General features: G+C 44.1%; 1 protein-coding gene across 3 annotated transcripts in view; it reads right to left on the bottom strand.

Moving 5' to 3' along the window:
• The window catches only part of gnas (GNAS complex locus), a 68,154-nt gene that overhangs the window by 37,216 nt on the left and 7,742 nt on the right, over positions 1 to 23,196 (bottom strand). Inside the window, exons 2-6 of one of the 3 annotated variants that reach the window (XM_048254826.1) lie at positions 21,884 to 21,956; positions 18,679 to 18,733; positions 16,572 to 16,691; positions 8,595 to 8,627; positions 1,684 to 1,781 (exon numbers count right to left, since the gene is read on the bottom strand). In XM_048254826.1, the coding sequence (XP_048110783.1) occupies positions 1,684 to 1,781; positions 8,595 to 8,627; positions 16,572 to 16,691; positions 18,679 to 18,733; positions 21,884 to 21,956 (379 nt within the window). The remainder of the gene's footprint in view (positions 1 to 1,683; positions 1,782 to 8,594; positions 8,628 to 16,571; positions 16,692 to 18,678; positions 18,734 to 21,883; positions 21,957 to 23,196) is intronic. The other 2 variants (XM_048254828.1, XM_048254827.1) reach the window with 2 other exon arrangements.

The raw sequence follows: 23,196 nt of genomic DNA on the forward strand, positions 1-23,196 counted from the left end.
TCCCAGAGAGCAGTGCTACATGTCCTCTTCTTTGCGTGGCTGCATGAGTAAAGCAGTGTCAACAGCCATGCTAGCATTTCCCAGAGAGCAGTGCTACATTTCCTCTTGCGTGGCTGCATGAGTAAAGCAGTGTCAACAGCCATGCTAGCATTTCCCAGAGAGCAGTGCTACATTTCCTCTTGTTCTTCCTCTATATCTGCCCTCTTCCCCCTCTCTCTCCCTCTTCCCCCTCTCTCTCCCTCTTCTCCCCTCTCTCTCTCCCTCTCTCCCTCTCTCTCTGATTCTCTGTAGCAGTACTGCTTTCAGACGCCTTCAGATGGATCCAACTGTGTGTTTACTTCTAATAAAAATGTCAACCTCACAGCCAATAAATCAAAATAAAGGGATAGAATATATACCCTGTCTATAATCGAACACACACAGACATCTATAGGGTTAGCCTTCACTAAAACACAAACACACACAGACATTTATAGGGTTAGCCTTCACTAAAACACACACACACACACACACACTTCCATAACCCCACAGACGCATCCATTACTCCCCCCGCCCACACACACACTTTGCATCTCATGAGGATGCATGAGGGTGTATGTGCGCTAGTCTGAGTGTGTTAGTGTGTGAATGCATGTTTACGTACGTGCGTGTGAGTGTGTGTGTGTGTGAGTGAATGAGAGAGTGTGTGTGTGTGTGTGTGTGTGTGTGTGTGTGTGTGTGTGTGTGTGTGTGAGTGAGTGAGTGTGTGTGTGTGTCTGCGAGCATTTGTGTGTGTGTGTGTGTGTGTGTGTGTGTGTGTGTGTGTGTGTGTGTGTGTCCACACCAAAGCTACAGGTGCTCATGTGGAACTTCATGTTTTCACATTTGTGAATTTGAATGTGGAGCCATTATTGCCTAAAGTCCATTTTTAATAGTGTGTGTGTGTGTGTGTGTGTGTGTGTGTGTGTGAGAGAAATTCTACACTAGACTGGAAGCCAGCCTGAATTTAACCCCGCCCACAAAATCTGAGGTCGAGAAATTTAGTCCGGACTTGCTCCATTGACAAGCCTCTAGGACAACTTGAGAATTGTGCGGACAAATCAAGTTGTCCGGATGGGCTTTATACAATGTAGACAGATGAGCAACAGGGCCTATTCAGTCACGTGACCTGACCGAGCTTCATTCACGTGACCTGACCGAGCTTCATTCACGTGACCTGACCGAGCTTTGCTTGATTTGGTTTACAGCAAAAAGCTTGTCGCTAGAAAAGCTACACATTTATGTCGCTATTGTGTCATAGATAAGATATTGATAAGATAAGATATAAGATAAAGATATCGATGCCGCTAAAACATAAAAAAATGAACATAAAACCGTGATTAAGTCGTGTCTAGAAGAGGGATGTTCTGCAGGATTCACGGTAGGATATGTTTTTGCTCTGATTTGTTAGGTCTATCCAATTGTGTGAAGAGGCATTTCCCCCTGTATCGGTTGAAACACTGCCCAATGCTTCGGTTCCAGACTGAAATTCTGAATAGAATTGTGGCTACTTCAGGCTAATTCTACACAGTAGCTTACAGTGTGTGTGTCTGCGTGTGTATGAGCGACTGTGAGAGAGAAAAAGACAGAGTGAGAGAGAGAAAGAGAGAGAGAGAGAAAAAGAGAGTGTGTGAGAGAGAAAGAGAGTGTGTGCTTTGTACTCACTATTGTGCACAGTCGATCAGCTGATACTCGTTGGACCTCTCGAAGCAGGCCCTCACACCACCGTCCTGCCATAAGCTCTTAGTGTGCTCATAGAACTCCTCATATGGAGACACAGAGGGAGAGAGGGAGAGAGGGGGAGAGAGAGAAGGGAGGGAGAGATAGAGAGAGAGAGAGAGAGAGAGGAGAGAGAGAGAGAAGGAGAGATAGAGAGAAGGAGAGAGAGGGAAAGAGGGGGAGACAGAGAGAAGGAGGGAGAGAGAGGGTGATATGGTTAGTGACATTAAGTTGCAAGCACACTGCAAGCTCAAAGACAGAGATGCATCTGCCCTGCACACAGCAGCTCCACACACACACGCACTCACACACACACACTCACATACTCTCTCTCTCTCTCTTTTGAATCCTTTATTTGGATTGACAAGTAGGACATCATAAGATGATTCAGCTTTAGCTGTAAAAAGTTCCAAATAGCAGCAACCGTATCAATCCATAGTGTGCACATCTGGGCTCCAGGTGGGCTAAATCCATAGTGAGCACATCTGGGCTAAGTGTGCACATCTGGGCTACAGGGGCGCTAAATCCATAGTGTGCACATCTGGGCTAAGTGTGCACATCTGGGCTACAGGTGGGCTAAATCCATAGTGTGCACATCTGGGTTAAAGGTGACACCTGCACTTCCAGACGAAAATGTGACCAATTATTATGTGCATCAGGTTAGATTTTACACTCACCATTATAATTGCAAAACAGATCTAGTCTATTGCATAGTTTTACTGGGTTTATTTTGACTGGTGGTCTACGGCTAGTGAGGGTCTCTGGTAGCCTCTCCTTTCCCCTCTCGTCTCACTCCCCTGTCCCCCTTTGCTCTTTCCAGTTTTATACCTATGGTGTATGGAGAGAGGTAGTTTTATATCTATGATATATTTATATCCATGTTATATGGAGAGAGGTAGTTTCATTATATCTATGGTGCATGGAGAAACGTCGTTTTATATCTATGGTGTATGGAGAGAGGTAGTTTTATATCTGAGTCGTGCCACGACGAAATGAGTCCAGTATCGTGGAAATCCATTTCGAGATATACCGATTTGAATGCAGAGAGGGTCGGAAAATGACAAAATTGTGCAAAAAATGCATTTTCTAATTTCACCACAAACACATTCCTTTGCCTCTTATCGATCACTACTTAGCATCGTTTCACATGGCATCCCATTGAACTCATTCCATGTAGCCTACAAAGTGATTGCAATAACAATAATAATAATAATAATAATAATAATAATAATAATAATAACCTTATTACTATATTGCAGAATTCAGTGTCAGTGCACTACTATGCATACTACTACTTCTAGAAGGCTAGTAGTAGGCAGCGTACATATCTATCAAACCACCTAGATGGTGAGGGTGGCGCAAAACGAGGTCAGGAGGGCCTTCATGCATTTTAGAATGTTTTGGGGTTGGAAATGTTCGAGAACCCATCAACCCCATTGAAACTAAAATTAATAGGTCTAAACTGTGTGTGTGACTGTTCAGTACTGTTCATTTTAAAAGCAGACTTAAAAGTAACTCAAAAGTTAGCGGACTATAAGTCGCTCCGGAGTATAAGTCGCATCATTCAAAACATTTATCATGAACAGGAAAAAAACATATAAGTCGCACCGCATATTTAGAAATGTATTTCACAAAATCCAAAACCAAAAACAGACAGAGACTATGTAACTGGACTACTGAGGCCAAAAAGATTAATGTTAATGAAGACGAAGGAGTGAAGGCAGCCAAGAGGAGGACCAGAAGGTAATTTAGGCTACAAAAGATTCAGTGAAAGAAAATGCTGATGTGGTACAACAAAATTTAGCTAAAATGTGGAGAATACAATGTAATCAAGCATTTTGGGTGATGTGGAGTCACAAGCTGGCAGCAGATTAAATGCTCACAAGAGAGAAAAAGATGCGGTTTTAAAAGGACGTGACCGAAGCTGATGCAAGCCAGGTGAGAAGAGTAGCCTAGGGCCCTACGGTAATTGTAAAGCAATTTACAAAAGATTCACTGAACAAAAATGCTGATGTGGTACATGAAAATTTAACTAAAAATGTGGAGAATGCAATGCAATCAAGTATTTTGGGCGACATGGAAGCCGGCAGCAGAACAAATTTTCAGGAGGCCACCTCCCAGAACAAGAGAGAAAAAGATGCACGTTTTAAAAGAACATGCAGAGGAAGGAGTGAATGGCTGCCAGCTGAGGCGAGCCGGGCGATAAAGAAGGCTGCCAACGAGGGCCCGACACAATAGTAAAGCAATTTACAAAAGATTCACTGAACAAAAATGCTGATGTGGTACAGTACATTTAGCTTAAAATTAAATTTAGCTTAAAATGTGGAGAATGCAATGCAATCAAGCATATTGGGCACATGAACATGTAAATGTGGAGAATAAAATGCAATCAAGCATTTTGGACGATATATTGGCACAAGCTGGCAGCAGAGCGAATGCTCGCCAGGCCACCTCCGAGAGAGCGAGAGAAAAAAAGATGCACATTTAAAACAGGGCCTACATTTCAGTGCGGGATTGCGGGTATTGCACATAGGTCATTAAGTATTGTGCATAATTTATTAAGTCCCGCAACTCTAGCCATCATAATGCGAGAAATTCCCGCACACATTTTACAGCGCTGTCTGATAACGTTAAAGAAGAATTCCGGTGTGATTTTGACCTAAAGTGTGTTGAAACATGATACCGAGTGTGAACGTATGTCTCATAGCTCATCTCGGCTTGTCCCCTGCATTCAGAAATCTGGCGCTAGTTAGCCAATGCTACCAACAGTTTTTCGTTGGGGGTGTCTCGGGCATCGGCCTAGCCATGCAAATAAATCACTGTTTTACACCATTTACGAGGCTCAAAGTAGCTCCATATTTCATTGGTAGACTTCCGAGGGCCTTGACATTTAAAACGAGACATTGAGAACTTTGAAAAAGCACTGGTGCGCATTCATTACATGAAAGAAAATTTGTAGCAAAACAGCGATCAAATATTACATATACAGCAGTGAGTTTTGTTTTCAAATGTTTTCATGCATGTCTGGATAACGGGTGAGGAATGTTTAAGAGACAGGCTATCGTAAATCCTCAAATTATGGCTGGGGTCTTTTATTTAGGCAGCGCAAAGCACAGTACTTTTATTTGGTGCAGGCTTGTATTCGAGGCAGCTAGGCCTTTATTTCTTACGTGGTGCGTTTTATTGTGAGACAGGCCTACTTTTCGTTTGGAGCGGCATACCGTTCCAAGATGTTCGATTTGGGATTTAATTTACGTTTGGACTGTTTGATCATATTGCTAAATATCGGGACTGATGACCACTGAAATCTGTGGGGTAGGCTATTTGATGGTTCACTATTAAGTTTCATGTAGTTGAAAGAGTGTCGGGATTTCCATCCACTTATTGCGAGATAAGCCGGCATCCGCTTTCATTCATTCATGGAACGTGTGCTGTGCTGTAATGGAAACCTTATTCCGTATAGCCAAAGAGGTCTACGATAGCCTAAATTGAGTTTTATTCCTTTAACCCTTAGAACCCAATTGACGCAAAGTGCGTCAAAAAAACACACCCTTTCTTCTCTTTTACATTGCTCCGGAACTGTTCATCGCAGTGAGCAGTTATTGTGTGACAGAGCAGAAGTGGAGCTTTCCAACGAGACTACGCACTTGTCTGTACGATCAATTATGAAAATTAAAAAAAAAAAAAAAAAAAAAAATCATGAAATTAAATCAAACTGCATCATATTTACAGTCTATACTTCTCTGCGTTCACCTGCACACCCATTACTTTCGTTCGAATTACTCTCGAAGCCGTGATCGCATAGATATGGTAAGCATATCAGATGAAAGAGATGAATGATATATATCATTTGAGATATATATATATATATATATATATATATATATATATATATATATATATATATATATCTCCTTCTGGGTTATAAAACAGACGAAGTGACAACAATAATAACTTCATGTAGCTCGACTTACCCCACTTTTTTGTGTGTTGTGGTGGCAAAGCATTTTCATAATCCAATGCTATCGTGTGTTTCTCTATGCCAAAGCATGTTCATAATCCGGTTTTGAGATCCTAGCAAATTCCTGCATGGCATCCAATTCAAGACTCACATTGCATCCTAATTTGTTCGACAAAGAAACACTTTTTGCATTTCATGACAATGCAGTAAAAAGTTGTTGTAGAGAATCATCATGAGTGCACACACTCGCAACCTCGGGTCAAGTCAGGTCAGATTAGTTTGTGTCAGAGATGGAGCGCAGAAAGATCATTTTTCATCACTAAATTAAAAAAAATGCCATCTGTAAGACGCACAACACATATGTCTGTAAATTGCTCAGCCCCAAAGTCCCCCTCCACCATGGTTCTTATACTGCCAGATTCAGGACAGTCTGGCCTACACATACATGTAAGTCATGTCCAGCTGGCAGCTTGCTGTGGTGAGATGCATTTCAAAATGTAAGAATTGTATAATACGCTTTTTGTCTTTGTATTATTGAAAAATCAAAACCAAATCAATGCAAGTATTAATATATGAAATGGTGGCAGATCTGGGTAGCCTAGACTGTGCTGAAAAAAAATATAGCATGTGTAAATGACACTTACAATGACCAGGATAAATGCTCATAACTAAATGTAGTGAGAATGGCCAAAAAGAGAGTAGGGCTCATAGGGCTAAATAAAAAATGGCATTTATTTCCGTAAGGCACACACCACATATATTTCACATTTGCTCAGCCCCAGAGAATCCCTCCACCATGGCAATGATATTGCCAGTAGAGTTCTCAACGGGCCTGAAAATTACAACCCGGCCCGGCCCGTGGCTTTTAAAGCCCGGACCCGATGTAACCCGACACATCAACATGAGGCCATCCTTAAAAATATTTTCGTTTGCCGTAACCCGACCGACCCTGTCAATTTAGAACCGACCCAAATATTTATTTTTTTCCCCTTTTAGTCCGACCGACTTGCGGGTTGTAAACTTATGTTAATACTGACCGATTGTTTTTTTTTACTCTAAACAACCAATACAAATGCAATAAAATAATATTTCTTTTAGTAGGCCCAAGTATTGTGAATATAAATTGCCTACATGCAAGCGTGGCTCACTTAAAAAAAAAAGTCATCTCTACACCATTGGTTTTACGCATGTCACACTATGGCTCACGGCCGTTTTCATTCACACAAACTGATAACGCTTTTACTTGGCACGAAGTTCTGGAAGAACTGTGGCCAGATCTTTTTTCTCATCCCTCCTCCCCTAGTCTAACGGTGACCGTGTCGGAGTATTGAAATTGGTTGTGGTCTATTCAACATTTCTCAAAATATGGGTCCATAACATGGAGACTGCTGGTCCGCTGGAGTCGTGGAGTGAAATTAGGCCCGGTGCTTCATCTGATAATTTGCTGCGCAGTTGATCAAGAAACCGCGGATCGACGAAAAAGAAAACAAACGTTTCTGCTATCGATGTCATTAAACATGGAGCCCTACAATTAAGTGGTGGTATGAGCATTCATTCAGTCGCGTCCGCGGCGAGAGAAACTGAAACTAATCGATAACGTTGGTCTCAAAGCTCCGCTTCAACCTGTTGGAAGGCTATTTATTTATTTAACTAAACTTAATAGAGCGGCGTTGTTTTTGGAACTTCCTTAGAAACAGAGCAGAGACTGTATAATACACTGTATAGCATTGAGTATTGTATAGTCAAATTTCAATATAACGTGGCCAAGAGCTATTGTAGCCTTCTTTCTGGGTACATGTAGATGAGCCCTATGACCCAAAAGTCTGCCATGACCGGGCCTCAGGTCAAAGAAGTTTGAGAAAGGCTGGTCTATATAACCTGCATCAGAATGAGGTTTGCAATGGTGCGCCTGAAGGCACGGGTTGAAGACCCAGTCAGTTACGTCATGATATGCACATTTGTGTAAATTCATTCCTACGTAATCACCATGACCAAAATTGTACTTTTTTTTTTTTACTTTGAATCTTGAAAAAAAAATATTGACCTACCTACCGACCCATTTTTATTTTTTTTTTGGCTGTTACTGCAAACAAAAATATTTTTAAGGATGGCCTGAATTATCTGCCCGAACCCGGCCCGCGGCCCGACGTAAAACATACGCTTTGACTGTTAAACCCTGACGTTATTTAGGTGAAGATTCAATACATCAGCGTGACAATTTACTTAAAACGGTGGTTTTCTTATATTTTCGACCCGAACCTGCGGGTCCCGTCGGGTTTGTCGGGCCGACCCGACCCGTTGAGAACTCAAATTGCCAGATTCAGGACAGTCTGCCCTACACACACGCAAGTCGAGCTGCCAGCTTGCAGTGGTGAGATACATGTCAAAATATAAGAATTTTTATAATACGCTTTTTGTATTTTTATTATTTAAAAATCAAAATGCAATCATGCAAGTATTAATACATGGAATTGATCTGGGTAGCCTAGACTCTGCTGAAAAAAACAATATATAGCATGTGTGTATGGCACTTACAATGACCAGGATAAATGCTTCTAACTAAAGGTAGTGAAAATGCCCTTAAAACAGTGTAGGGTTCTAAGGGTTAATGTCTATATGTTTTGCATCTAGGCATTAGCCACACCGTGGCATAGAGCAGGATTAGCACAACTAGCCATCGCAGCTGGCTAACCATACTACATAGCAGGATTAGCACAACTAGCCATAGCAGCTGGCTAACCATACTACATAGCAGGATTAGGACAACTAGCCATAGCAGCTGGCTGGTGGACTGTTTCAGGAGTTGAGAGGAGCTGTTGCTAGGACAACGCATTTGTATTGGTGTGCTACTGTGCAGGCGTGCACGTGTTTTTATTACATACAGAAGAGTACTTACTTGTTTAGCCTTTTTCTTATAGAGTCCACAAATCTGTAGACACACACACACATTTTATGTACATGACCCAAACTACCAAAGATTAAGGCAATGACTTTACATTTGTATCCAGAATTGTTAAGAGCATTGCTTAGGGGTTTATGTCTTAACAGTTTTGATACATAAGAGTCCATGTAGGCATCGAAGAAGCACAAACACCAATGGGCCAACTGTGGCTATGACAGCAGGCACAGCTCTCTCTCTCTGTTAAAGTAGGAGATGGATTTGTAAGAGACCTCAAAAATACTTTATTTGCAAATCCGAATACAAGACCAGTGATTGATTGTATGACCACAAGTGGTGCCAAAACTGATATAAAGCCCTGACCACTTAACAAGAACAATGATGGAGGTGCTTTTGCCATCCTAACAAGGAGAATGAGAAGGAAAAAATATTTTACTAGTTTTTCACAAGTGAGGTACACTAGACTCCTTTGTCTTTTCCGTTCTATATTAAACATAGATTTTATTCATTAAAATGGAAAATACTGTCTATGACTATGATTGTAAAATGTGATCACATCCATTTTATAGTCTGTTTAGATTTCCATGTAACTGCAAACCAAATGTACACTAGCTACAGTACATGTCTAATGTCAGGAAGAGCTGTAGGCTCTCTGACAATAATATGGGTAATTTGAGGAAGAGCTGTATGCTAGCTCTCCTACCGAAATATGGTTAATGTCAGGAAGAACTGTATGCTAGCTCGCTTATTGAAATCCGGCTAATGTCAGGAAGAGCTGTATGCTAGCTCTCCTACTGAATTAGGGCTAATGTCAGAAAGAGCTGTATGCTAGCTCTCCTACTGAATTAGGGCTAATGTCAGAAAGAGCTGTATGCTAGCTCTCCTCAGGCATGAAAACGGGTCAGGGATGAAAAAGGTGAGAAGGGCGCGCGAAGAGGGAAATGGCCGCTTCATAGCAAAACAAGCGCGAGTGACATTGTTGCCAATAGTGCATAGCTTCCATGGAGTATGAAGTTGCCTAAAACCAGAGATTTATAAAGAAAACAAACTACAAAATGACTAACTAGAAATGCAATTCCGAGGAATTACACGAGGGGATGCAATCTGCTGGTTAGGGTGTTGGTGGGGCTTGAAGACGCAAAAATCTGAAGACTCCTTCCAGAGTGTAGAGTTTTGAAGATGACCCAGGGTTGCGTCTCCGTCTAAACGGCTAAACCAAAGATCCTTGATTACCTCTCTGGCTAAACTGTCAAATTAGAATGTCTGCGCGTGACGTACCGTAGCAGGCTACGTTTATAAGGTGACGATGAAGAGAAGACGCAGAAGTGGCGTCTCGTCTTCATTTTTTTTATTCGCGTTTAGACGAGCATTGTCAGGGGGAAATCTGTTTATATGAAGACGCAAGAGTATGTGATATTCGATTGGATATGCATTCCAGACCGCTGGGTGGTGGTGTGATAGAACCCCGGTATGTCACGCGCAGACATTCTAATTTCTACATTCTAACAATCAAAAAGTATAAACACTGCTTTTGTCTCTGAATTCTACAAAACGCACCAGCCCAGTTTAGGAGCATGTAATTCAACTATTTAGTTATTCACATTAGCCTTTGCTATACTGATAAAGTATGCCTATTTGCTTCACCTTTTCGATCTAGATGGCTCAAACCGCACGTATTCTTCATCAAATGAACTCGTTATGTCTATATTTCTGTCCAACATCGCTAACTTTAGCAACAGCCTATGCTACGCACGTTGCTACACCAATCTCAACGTCTTTTTCTGACAGAAGTTGAAAGTTTCAACTAGCCCACCTGTGACATCAATAAGCATCTCTCCTCGCCGGGCTCACATTCCAGCTGACATTTCAGACGCATATATCTGTAGTCACACAGACAGGGAGGCTATTCCAGCGCAAGAGTTCTGTTCGCGATGCATCCGCGGCAAAATTTAGCTTCCACTGTTTAAGGCTAAATGCATTGGGGCTGCATTCACATAATTGCTGGATCAGACAAGTTTTTAATTGGGCTCTTGTCTTACAACACATCAAGATGCGTTCACGTCTGCGCGTGATTTGTAAACTCAGTTGTAACCCCATACCCGCCCCCCCCACACACACACACACACACACCCCACACACAATATTTTGTCATCGGATCTGCGCGAACCACGTAAGTCCCCTATTTTGGATTCAAAACGGCGAATTTCGCCGAAAGGTGAGGAGTTTCCATGCCTGTCTCCTACATGGGACTGAGGGAAAGGCGTCGGAAAGGCGCAGGTGAGGTGGGATTTGTGTGTTTGGGCGAAGGGACAGGTGTCGGACTCTGAGGGGAGGTGAGGTGGGATTTGTGTGCGTATGTCGGACGCGGAGGTACCAAGGGTGCCCCATGAGGGCCTGGAGGTGTAATCCACGGAGACTCTCGTTTAGAGTAATTAAAAACTAATCACAGCTAATGGCTCACACACACACACACTCACACATTCTCTCAGGTGACACACTGCTCCCACAGGTGGGGGCACCTGGTAATTACCCAGCGCGCACACACACACACACACACACACACCTGAGCAGGCTCCACTTCACTAGTTGGAAAAGTGCTATTCTGCAGCCCAACCCCGTTAACGATACACTGTGGGCTCTGTCAATGCCAAAATCCTGAACCACCCCTTTAAGATCCTATCAGTGCTCGTTGTAGGCGAGTATAGATTAATACTGTCTGATTGAGCTCCCATCAGTGTAGGCAAGTATAGATTAATACTGTCTGATTGAGCTCCTATCAGTGCTCGGTGTAGGCGATTATAGATTAATACTGTCTGATCGAGCTCCCATCAGTGTAGGCGAGTATAGATTAATACTGTCTGATTGAGCTCATATCAGTGCTCGGTGTAGGCGATTATAGATTAATACTGTCTGATTGAGCTCCCATCAGTGTAGGCGAGTATAGATTAATACTGTCTGATTGAGCTCTCATCAGTGTAGGCGAGTATAGATTAATACTGTCTGATTGAGCTCCCATCAGTGTAGGCGAGTATAGATTAATACTGTCTGATTGAGCTCCCATCAGTGTAGGCGAGTATAAATTCATACTGTCTGATTGAGCTCCCATCAGTGTAGGCATGTATAGATTAATACTGTCTGACTGAGCTCCCATCAGTGTAGGCAAGTATAGATTAATACTGTCTGATTGAGCTCCTGTCAGTGCTCGGTGTAGGCAAGTATTAAGGGTGTCACAATTTCAATTTTATATCGAAATTGATCGAAATTACATCTCAATCTCGAACTTCAAACTTAAAAGTAGAATCGACGATGCAACCACAACCCCAATGTCACGTCCAGCATGTATGCCAAGACGCACAAACACACACGCTGAACTGCAGCGTCAAAACTCCTCTAATTTTAGGCTGCAGCCAGTTAAAATATACACATCAACCTACCGAAATCAAAGCCCCTCTTGCTACTTTGAAATCACCGGTGTGGAAGTATTCATTCATTCACGTCAATTAAAACTAACTTCGCCTACTCAACTTAGCAAGTGAAGAGGTGATCTAGTTACAGTCCAAAGTTACATTAAGGCTTAAAATGCACATTGATAAGTACATATTTCATGAACACTAACCTTACCACTAACCACTAGCCTAATGTTAGTTCTGTTTACATTACAACCTCACGGTTGGAACGGTTTCAAAATAAAAAGCGGTTTCAAAATAAAAGCCCCCCGAAACAGTTAAGGAAAAGGCCAAAGAGTAAATAACATATAAGTAATGCATTAATAGTAATATTAAAAAAAATATCGAAAATCGAATCGAATTGTGACTTTAAAATCGAAAATGACATCGAATCGAGGATTTGGAGAATCGTGACACCCCTAGCAAGTATAGATTAATACTGTCTGATTGAGCTCATATCAGTGCTCGGTGTGGGCGAGTATAGATTAATACTGTCTGATTGAGCTCATATCAGTGCTCGGTGTAGGCGAGTATAGATTAATACTGTCTGATTGAGCTCATATCAGTGCTTGGTGTAGGCAAGTATAGATTAATACTGTCTGATTGAGCTCCTATCAGTGTAGGCGATTATAGATTAATACTGTCTGATTGAGCTCCTATCAGTGTAGGCGAGTATAGATTAATACTGTCTGATTGAGCTCCTATCAGTGTAGGCGATTATAGATTAATACTGTCTGATTGAGCTCCTGTCAGTGTAGGCGAGTATAGATTAATACTGTCTGATTGAGCTCCTATCAGTGTAGGCGATTATAGATTAATACTGTCTGATTGAGCTCCTGTCAGTGCTCGGTGTAGGCGATTATAGATTAATACTGTCTGATTGAGCTCCGGTCAGTGCTCGGTGTAGGCGATTATAGATTAATACTGTCTGATTGAGCTCCTGTCAGTGCTCGGTGTAGGCGATTATAGATTAATACTGTCTGATTGAGCTCCTGTCAGTGTAGGCGAGTATAGATTAATACTGTCTGATTGAGCTCCTATCAGTGTAGGCGATTATAGATTAATACTGTCTGATTGAGCTCCTGTCAGTGCTCGGTGTAGGCGATTATAGATTAATACTGTCTGATTGAGCTCCGGTCAGTTCTCGGTGTAGGCGATTATAGATTAATACTGTCTGATTGAGCTCCTGTCAGTGCTCGGTGTAGGCGATTATAGATTAATACTGTCTGATTGAGCTCCTGTCAGTGCTCGGTGTAGGCAAGTACCAGGGATGTAGTGGTAAAATAAGAGGTGGGTAAATTATCAATTCTGTGATCTCGGTGAGGTGGACTGCGCCATGCGGTATCAGATTTTTTTAAAAAGGCATTCAGAACATGGTGGAGGTTATTGTCCAATGTTTTTAACAAAAACAGCGGTATCAAATGGTTTCTGGAGTGTTGATGAGTGTACATATTGTGAATGTGGAAAATACAGTGTGATTTTTGAATGTTAAAAGTTGCAATTTGTGAATAAACTCTTTTGAGAGGTGGATAAACGCTAGTAAGAGGCGGATAAGTGCGTTTACTTGTGTTTAGCCTCCACTACATCCCTGGCGAGCACACAAAGGTGCTGCTGCCTCCCCATCAGCAGCGACTAGGCCAGCAGTCTGGGAGACCCCATCACACATCTGGGAGGAGCAGACAGGAGCCACTTTCCCACCAAGTAGTTACAGGAACGTAGTTATAGGAACAGTCCACTTCTAAACAGTTCTACTAACTACTCTCTCCCAAAACCGTTTTTTCCATTTGCATTCGCACTGGCCAAGTAGACATAGGAACTGGTTGCCCATTCAATTTCAACTTGCCCATTACATTTGGATTGACAGTGGGCTTTTTTCCTGCGAACCGAAGTGGCAGTGGGCATGTCATTCTACCATTCAGAAAGGAGAAGGCTAAACGCATAAGTTTTCCCTCTGTCTCAACTGTTGCCATGACAACAAAACTAGTGAACTAGCACTACACTGCAGACGTTAAGTAACATTTTACACAGTTTACGAGAAACTGTCATATCACCCTCCAAACTTGTGTTCATGCACGCAACACCCATTGTCGATGACGCAACACCCATTGTCGATGACGCACCCTTGGTTCCGTTCTGGTGGAAATGCGGGCTGGTTCGCTAAATAGCACCAAGGTTCAAAGCATTCTGGTTTCAAAAATGCGTTTCCTATTGGTCGAAAATCGCTATAAGATAGCCAACGATGAGACCCAAGGTTCCCTGGCCCCCTCGGAACCAAACTGTATGAGTGAGCATGACCACAGATGCAGGAATAGATACACTACAGACAACCCACATTTTGGGGAGTAGGAATAATTTTGATTACACATGCATTCCCAAACGCTTCAAAACAGGAGGGTGATCCCAGCAGGGCAGCAGCACAGACACTCACAGCCCTCATAACCGAACAGATACTCACAGCCCTCATAACCCAACAGATACTCACAGCCCTCATAGCCCTAATAACCCAACAGATACTCACAGCCCTCATAACCCAACAGATACTCACAGCCCTCATAGCCCTTATAACCCAACAGATACTCACAGCCCTCATAACCCAACAGATACTCACAGCCCTCATAGCCCTTATAACCCAACAGATACTCACAGCCCTCATAACCCAACAGATACTCACAGTCCTCATAACCCTCATAACCCAACAGATACTCACAGCCCTCATAACCCAACAGATACTCACAGCCCTCATAACCCAACAGATACTCACAGCCCTCATAACCCTCATAACCCAACAGATACTCACAGCCCTCATAACCCAACAGATACTCACAGCCCTCATAACCCAACAGATACTCACAGCCCTCATAACCCTCATAACCCAACAGATACTCACAGCCCTCATAACCCAACAGATACTCACAGCCCTCATAACCCAACAGATACTCACAGCCCTCATAGCCCTCATAACCCAACAGATACTCACAGCCCTCATAACCCAACAGATACTCACAGCCCTCATAACCCTAACCCAACAGATACTCACAGCCCTCATAACCCAACAGATACTCACAGCCCTCATAGCCCTCATAACCCAACAGATACTCACAGCCCTCATAACCCAACAGATACTCACTGCCCTCATAGCCCTCATAACCCAACAGATACTCACAGCCCTCATAACCCAACAGATACTCACAGCCCTCATAACCCAACAGATACTCACAGCCCTCATAGCCCTCATAACCCAACAGATACTCACAGCCCCTCATAACCCAACAGATACTCACAGCCCCCATAACCCAACAGATACTCACAGCCCCCATAACCCAACAGATACTCACAGCCCTCATAACCCAACAGATACTCACAGCCCTCATAGCCCTCATAACCCAACAGATACTCACAGCCCTCATAACCCAACAGATACTCACAGCCCTCGCCCAACCCTCATAACCCAACAGATGCTCACAGCCCTCACTTAGCCCAAACAGATACTCACAGCCCTCATAGCCCAACAGATACTCACAGCCCTCATAACCCAACAGATACTCACAGCCCTCATAACCCAACAGATACTCACAGCCCTCATAACCCTCATAACCCAACAGATACTCACAGCCCTCATAACCCAACAGATACTCACAGCCCTCATAACCCTCATAGCCCTCATAACCCAACAGATACTCACAGCCCTCATAACCCTCATAACCCAACAGATACTCACAGCCCTCATAGCCCTCATAACCCAACAGATACTCACAGCCCTCATAGCCCAACAGATACTCACAGCCCTCATAGCCCTCATAGCCCAACAGATACTCACAGCCCTCATAGCCCTCATAACCCAACAGATACTCACAGCCCTCATAGCCCAACAGATACTCACAGCCCTCATAGCCCTCATAACCCAACAGATACTCACAGCCCTCATAACCCAACAGATACTCACAGCCCTCATAACCCAACAGATACTCACAGCCCTCATAACCCTCATAGCCCTCATAACCCAACAGATACTCACAGCCCTCATAACCCAACAGATACTCACAGCCCTCATAGCCCAACAGATACTCACAGCCCTCATAGCCCAACAGATACTCACAGCCCTCATAGCCCTCATAGCCCAACAGATACTCACAGCCCTCATAGCCCTCATAACCCAACAGATACTCACAGCCCTCATAGCCCAACAGATACTCATAGCCCTCATAACCCAACAGATACTCACAGCCCTCATAACCCAACAGATACTCACAGCCCTCATAACCCTCATAGCCCTCATAACCCAACAGATACTCACAGCCCTCATAGCCCTCATAACCCTAACCCAGATACTCACAGCCCTCATAGCCCTCATAACCCAACAGATACTCACAGCCCTCATAACCCTCATAGCCCTCATAACCCAACAGATACTCACAGCCCTCATAACCCTCATAGCCCTCATAACCCAACAGATACTCACAGCCCTCATAGCCCTCATAACCCAACAGATACTCACAGCCCTCATAACCCTAACCCAACAGATACTCACAGACGAAAACTCAAAGTCCTTCTGATTGGCCAAGTTGCGGACGTAGTCGATCCGGAACTGGTTCTGCGGACTGGCCAGTTGAACTGGAGGAGCCAGAGAGTTCATGGCTGTTACTATGGTCTGGAAGAGAGAGCAGAGTGTTACTATGGTTACTATGGTCTGGAAGAGAGAGCAGAGTGTTACTATGGTTAATATGGTCTGGAAGAGAGAGCAGAGTGTTCATGGCTGTTACTATGGTTACTATGGTCTGGAAGAGACAGCAGAGTGTTACTATGGTTACTATGTTCTGGAAGAGAGAGCAGAGTGTTATTATGGTTACTATGGTCTGGAAGAGAGAGCAGAGGGATTAGTATTCTGTGTTTAATTTAATTTAAATTAAATATAAGGTCAAGTCCTTGCATTGCCATTGAGCTGCGCTTTTTACGCACGCAGCCTTTCCTTGCCCCGCCCCGCTCTCTCTCGTAGCCCGCTGCCCCTCCTCTGCAATATTCACAATTGTTGAAGGATTGTTGTTGCCACATAGAAGCATTGCATAGAAGACGTCTGGCTAAATTGCTATTAAATCTGCTTAGCATCATGACCATGCTGCGCAAATTTGTTCAAAACTGCTGCATTGAAGTTAACTCATACCTGTCAACGTTTAACTTCCAAAAGTTAAAAACTTCCAAAAACGGGAGATTTTTTTTCGGGGGGGTGTGTTTGCATATTTAATACGTTTCATACACGTGTTTCAACTGCATTTCGGTCGTTGCTTTTGCTTTTACCTTACCATTACCTGACGCATGCCAGTTATGTATCCACTAGCTGCCTGCCTGCAGCCTACTTCCAAAACTGTCAGATTTGGTTCCGAGTGCACAAGTTCAGTGTATCAACAACACTCAATAACAGTTTATGTGATGTGTTAATCAATTAAATTCCCAACAATTTCACAACAGCTAGTTCTGAGTAGGCCATTCAACTAGCCCGCTTTCCTCTGACGAGACTCAGGCTGCGAGTCGGCACCCGCTTCCCTTATTTGGGTTTGGGTTGCCAGGTTTTAGCCTATGACAAAGCGGTTGAAATTGAAACTAAGTGATCGTAGTGTGTGTAGAGTGTATTTCATACACAATCTGGCAACCTGAATGGATCAATGATTTTAAAATGAAGTTTGATGGCCATGCAAATTACGGGAGTTTTCGAGGGAGAAATAACAAAACGGGAGGGGCTGGGGAGATGACAGCGGAATACGGGAGAAACCCGGAAAACGGGGAGTGTTGACAGGTATGAGTTAACTCTACTAAGGACTTATCACAACATAGTAGGCTACATTGAAGAGACTAAACTAAGTTAAGTTATGCAATCAAGCAGTATCTCAAAGCTGCGTTAGAAAAACTGTTTGGATGTCGAATTTAGCATGCCTTGCCTATTTTACAACTGCTTGTCAATTTAAGTTGGGGGGCTCATTTTTATTGACTCTTGACACTGAATGTTTACAAAATCCCGATGTAAATGGAAAAAGTGTTTTCCAAAATTCAAAAGTGCTTGTCCCCAAAGGAGAAATCTGAACCCTTTATTTTAACTATGTGAAAAGCGTTATGAATTGCATCCACATCAGCAGCCTTTTAACTGTGTTACTCGTCTTAAAATCTTAAAGTGACAGGCACTCCAGTGAACTATACACTACCAAGGCGATCTTAATCTCCCGTTATTCAGGTCAGCTACTATACAAATTGAATCCAATTCTGTGGGAAACACTGGAGTGTTACTATGGTTACTATGGTCTGGAAGAGAGAGCGGAGTGTTACTATGGTTACTATGGTACTATGGTCTGGAAGAGAGAGCAGAGTGTTCATGGCTGTTACTATGGTTACTATGGTCTGGAAGAGAGAGCGGAGTGGTAACATGCCATGTCAGAGTCGTTACCATAGCGCAGTAGGTTCAAATGCAGGAGTGGGGGCAGTAGAATGATTAGCACAGTGCTGTAGTTTCAACAGCAGGGGTGGGGTAGAGTGTGGAGGAGGTGGATTCTTAAAGAATGATAAATGTTGAGTGTGGGGTGAGTTTGGGGTGTATGGCTCATGCTACTACAGGTTCTGCCTCTCTCTCACACACACACACACACACTTACCTCTATAGCCTCCTTAATGTTATTCTTTATGTCCTGGATCTTCTGTTTCTTCTCTCTGTGAAGCAAGAGAAACGATATGATCAGCCAACACACATACACACACCATCACCCCACTAATCATCTCTCATCAACTCGGTCTCCTGGCAACAGCTCCCTCCTCCCATCTTTTCATCCCTTTAGCCTGTTCTTCTCTCCTCCCTGTTTCCCTCCTCTTCCCTCCCTCTTTATCTATCTTTCTTTCTCTCTCTCCTCCCTTTTTCCCTCTTCATCCCCCTCTCTCTTGCCCTCCTCCTTCTGCTTCCCTCCATCACACTCTTCTGTTCTCCTTCTGCTTCCCTCCATCACACTCTTCTGTTATCCTTCTGCTTCCCTCCATCACACTCTTCTGTTCTCCTGTTTCTTTCTCTTTTCTGCCACTCTCCTTCTCATTCTCTCAAATCCTCTCTTTTCACTCTCTCCTCCCTCTTTCCTCTCTCTCCTCCCTCTCTCTCCTCTCTCCTCTCTCTCCTCTTCCTCTCTCTCTCTCCCTCTCTCCTCTCCTCTCTCTCTCTCTCCTCTCTTTCCTCCCTCTCTCTCTCCTCTCTTTCCTCCCTCTCTCTCCTCTCTCTCCTCCATCTCTCTCCTCTCTTTCCTCCCTCTCTCCTCTCCTCCTCTCTCCTCTCTCCTCCCTCTCTCCTCCTCTCTCCTCTCTCTCCTCCCTCCTCTCTCTCCTCCCTGTCTCTCCTCCCTCTCCTCTCGCTCCTCTCTCTCTCTCCTCCTCTCTCTCCTCTCTTTCCTCCCTCTCTCTCCTCTTCCTCTCTCTCCTCTCTCCTCCTCTTCCTCCTCCCTCTCTCTCTCCTCTCTTTCCTCCCTCTCTCTCTTCTCTCTCCTCTCTTCTCTTTCCTCCCTCTCTCTCCTCTCTCTCTCTCTCTCTCCTCTCATGCTCTTCTCTTCCTCCCTTTTCTCTGGTGCTTCTAAACCAGAAACCTCGACACTCACACACAACACACGTCTAACTTCTACACCCACAGACACAGCACACGTCTAACTTCTACACCCACAGACACAACACACGTCTAACTTCTACACCCACAGACACAGCACACGTCTAACTTCTACACCCAGACACAGCACTTCTAACTGCTACACCCACAGACACAGCACACGTCTAACTTCTACACCCACAGACACAACACACGTCTAACTTCTACACCCACAGACACAGCACACGTCTAACTTCTACACCCACAGACACAACACACGTCTAACTTCTACACCCACAGACACAGCACACGTCTAACTTCTACACCCACAGACACAACACCCACAGACACAACACACGTCTAACTTCTACACCCACAGACACAACACCCACAGACACAACACACGTCTAACTTCTACACCCACAGACACAGCACACGTCTAACTACCACCCCACAGACACAGCACCGTCTAACTTCTACACCCAGACACAACACCCACAGACACAGCACCGTCTAACTTCTACACCACAGACACAGCACCGTCTAACTACCACCCCACAGACACAACACCCACAGACACAACACACGTCTAACTTCTACACCCACAGACACAGCACACGTCTAACTTCTACACCCACAGACACAACACACGTCTAACTTCTACACCCACAGACACAACACCCACAGACACAACACACGTCTAACTTCTACACCCACAGACACAGCACACGTCTAACTTCTACACCCACAGACACAGCACACGTCTAACTTCTACACCCACAGACACAGCACACGTCTAACTTCTACACCCACAGACACAACACACGTCTAACTTCTACACCCACAGACACAGCACACGTCTAACTTCTACACCCACAGACACAACACCCACAGACACAACACACGTCTAACTTCTACACCCACAGACACAGCACACGTCTAACTTCTACACCCACAGACACAGCACACGTCTAACTTCTACACCCACAGACACAGCACACTTCTAACTGCTACACCCACAGACACAACACACTTCTAACTTCTACACCCAGACACAGCACTTCTACACCCACAGACACAGCACTTCTACACCCACAGACACAGCACTTCTACACCCACAGACACAGCACTTCTACACCCACAGACACAGCACACTTCTAACACACTTTTACACAGCTGCTTTTTTTTTACTTTTTGAAGCAGTCGACAGGAGCAAAGCAATGCAACGCAACAACAATACACTTCGGCAACAAGTGACGTAAGCCCATGTAAAGTGCATGGGAAGCGTCTGTCAGAGCAAACAGCAGAGATGTGTGAGGACAGAGCAGCCATATGCACTCTGTATGTGTGTGTGTGTGTGTGTGTGTAAGGGGATTCCCCTAGAAGTGGATGGATTTGTATCTAAACACAACCACTGGTTCATCAGAGCTAGCGGGTGGGTAGATCCATCAGCTAAATAAGATGAGCTAGCTAGCGGGTGGGTAGATCCATCAGCTAAATAAGATGAGCTAGCTAACGGGTGGTAGCGGGTGCATTTTAATAAACAACCAGAAACAGGCTGATTAATGGGCAAGACAACACTCTAATCCTCTACACCAGAACCCATCAGACCTGACCAACAGCACCAGAGTGAACACCAGAAACCATCAGACCTGACCAACAGCACCAGAGTGAACACCAGAAACCATCAGACCTGACCAACAGCACCAGAGTGTGAACACCAGAACCCATCAGACCTGACCAACAGCACCAGAGTGAACACCAGAAACCATCAGACCTGACCAACAGCACCAGAGTTAACACCAGAAACCATCAGACCTGACCAACAGCACCAGAGTCTCCTATGGCTCTACACTGGCCATACTGCAGACCACAGAAACTCGCCCTCTCTCTCTCTCAAACACACACCACACACTCTGATTTCATTACAATGGAAAAGTGCTCCTCATCAGATCAGATCTCTCCTTAAAGACAGAAAGCAACAAGCACAGACCCACACACACACACACACACACACACACACCTGCTCTGGACACTGAAACAAAAAACACACACACACACCTGCTTTGGGCACTGAAACAAGACACACGTGTACACACAAACACGCACACACGCCTGCTCTGGACACTGAAACAACACACACACACACACACACACGCTCACTCTCCCAAAATATAACCGTGAAAACACATGCATGCACACACAATCACACACACACACAGAGTTCAGTTGCCGATACTTACTCTGCATTGAAGCCATTGACGTGTAGAATGCGCATCTGCTTGACAATGGTGCTTTTTCCAGACTCCCCAGCACCTGTAACACACACACACACACACACACACACGTCCATCAGTCCAGCTCATTAACATCAGCCTTCAGTAATGTGAGTGGGCCACTCCAGAACAATCACATCAAGCATGTTGGGCCGCAGCTCAATTCAGTGTTTTTTTGCCGCCTCAGGGAAAACGGTGTTGACAAAGTAGAAAGAAGCAGCACAGAAACACTGCTAATGAAACACTGCTAGAGGAACACTGGAACACAGAAACACAAAAACACTGCTAATGAAACACTGCTACAGAAACACTGCTAATGAAACACTGCTAGAGGAACACTGCTAGAGGAACACTGCTAATGAAACCTTGCTAGAGGAACACTGGAACACAAAAACACTGCTACTGAAACACAGCTAAAACACTGCTAATGAAACACTGCTAGAGGAACACTGCTACTGAAACACAGAAACACTGCTAATAAAACACTGCTAATGAAACACTGCTACTGAATCACTGCTACTGAAACACTGCTACAGAAACACTGCTAATGAAACATTGCTAATGAAACACTGGAACACAGAAACACAAAAACACTGCTACTGAAACACAGAAACACTGCTAATGAAACACTGCTACTGAAACACTGCTACTGGAACACTGCTACTAGAACACTGCTAATGAAACATTGCTACAGTCTTAGATCATTAATTATTCTGTCATAATGACAGTATATCACTCCCCACAGGAAGTAGACTAGCCAACCCACAAGAAGTAAACTAGACTCTCTACCGGAAGTAGACTGGATTCTCCACAGGAAGTAGGCCAGACTCCAATCATGCTCAGGCTAAACGGGCTGAGCTTACCTGCACACCTGTGGCTGACCCGAAGTTGGACCTACAGGTGAAGCTACACACTCACACACAGATAACACACACTCACACACACTCACTATACATTACAGGCTACACACTCTCACACACACACACACACACACACACACAATCACTATGAACTACAGGCTAAACACTCTCTTTAACTCATACACACACTATGAACTAGAGGCTACACACTCTTTCACACACACACAATCACTGAGAGCTGAAAGGCCAGAACTCTCTCTCTCTCTCACTCACTCACACACAAACACACACACACACACACAATCACTAAGAGCTAAAGGCAAAACCCTCTCTCTCTCTCTCTCTCTCTCTCGCGCTCTCTCTCACACACACACACAAACACTCACACTTTCTCTCTCTCTCCCACACACACACACACTG

Source organism: Alosa alosa, chromosome 10, assembly GCF_017589495.1.
Source record: "Alosa alosa isolate M-15738 ecotype Scorff River chromosome 10, AALO_Geno_1.1, whole genome shotgun sequence".
NCBI lineage: Eukaryota > Metazoa > Chordata > Actinopteri > Clupeiformes > Clupeidae > Alosa > Alosa alosa.